The sequence below is a fragment of the Sphaeroforma arctica genome, assembly GCF_001186125.1.
Source record: "Sphaeroforma arctica JP610 unplaced genomic scaffold supercont1.8260, whole genome shotgun sequence".
Lineage (NCBI taxonomy): Eukaryota > Ichthyosporea > Ichthyophonida > Sphaeroforma > Sphaeroforma arctica.
In genome coordinates, this window is record NW_014032298.1 from 1 (window position 1) to 1,263 (window position 1,263).

Genomic DNA, 1,263 nt, shown 5'->3' on the forward strand with positions numbered 1-1,263 from the left:
TGTAGTATATATATATGTGTGTGTGTGTGTGCGTGCGTGTGTTTTGTGTTCGTGTATATGTGTCTATACATTGTATGGTTGCCGTTAGAGTGGGTTGTCGTGTTAGTTTCTTAAATCGTGCTACACTCGACTCATACGCGTAAATAACACACCTCGCCGCAGGGGTAAGAAATCGGTCGCAATGGATCTCAAGAATCCTCTGGCTGTCGATGCATTCAAAAAACTGGCTGAGAAAGTAAGTTTGGCTACAGATTGTAGGTTTTTAGCGCTAGAAGTATGCTTAACATGACCCGTTTTTCCTAGTGAGTGAGTAAGTAAGTTTGACTACAGATTGAAGGCGGCGTTTATTTAACTGCTTGTTACGCTAGAGACATGTCCCGTATTCCCAGTGAGTGAGTGAGTAAGTTTGGTTTTAGATAGAAGTATTCTAGACATGACCCGTATTTCCCAGTGAGTGAGTAAGTAAGTTTGGCTACAGCTCCTCAGCAACTTCATCTATTTGCACTTGTTCGCTAGAACTATTGTTCTTGTGTCGCGTATCTCTTAATGAATTTAGTAATGCCAGAAGTACTATTGAAAGGTCGTTCCAGTGTTGTGGCTGATTTGCAGAAGAGATTTCTTCCTTCCGCTGGGTTGTAGTGGGACATGTCAAGGATAGACCTCCCACACTGTTATCGTATTCATAGTATTTGAAAGCATAGCGAATCTTAGATAATCAAGTAGGCCGAATTCTCCGCAAAACATACCAGTACTTGTAATTGAGATTATATATATATATATCTATATCTAAGTATATATATATATATATGTGTGTGTGTGTGTGTGTGCGTGTGTTTATGTATGGTATATATATGTATATATATAGATATATATATATATATATGTGTGTGTGTGTATGTCTCTATACTTATGCATGACTTTACTCTGATCTATTTTTCCACTCATTCAATATCCCACAGTGTGATGTGTTGATCGATCCCTTCCGTCCAGGAGTTCTGGAGAAAAATGGACTGGGTATGTCAGGGCGCATTACGCCTAAACAACACACATCTCGTTAGCACAGGCACTTCGATTAGATATATACATATATATTTCTCTCACTAAAGTACTTGTTATGAACGGGTTTTTTTGTTATGTTGTATGCGTAATGTAGCCTTCTACCTATACCACAGCCTAACAGATGTATTATATTTTGATTACAATGCAACTTACGTATATATATATATATATATATATATATATATACGTCGTCGTCTCACGCGC

General features: G+C 37.9%; 1 protein-coding gene across 1 annotated transcript; it reads left to right on the forward strand.

Annotated features, from left to right (window-relative positions):
- Positions 1 to 162: 162 nt before the first annotated feature.
- SARC_16517 (hypothetical protein) lies at positions 163 to 1,058 on the forward strand (the record flags this gene model as incomplete). Its single annotated transcript, XM_014289376.1, has 2 exons — positions 163 to 235; positions 960 to 1,058. Coding segments are annotated over 2 exons (172 nt in total), but the record flags the coding sequence as incomplete, so codon positions are not given.
- Between the last annotated feature and the right edge of the window lie 205 nt (positions 1,059 to 1,263).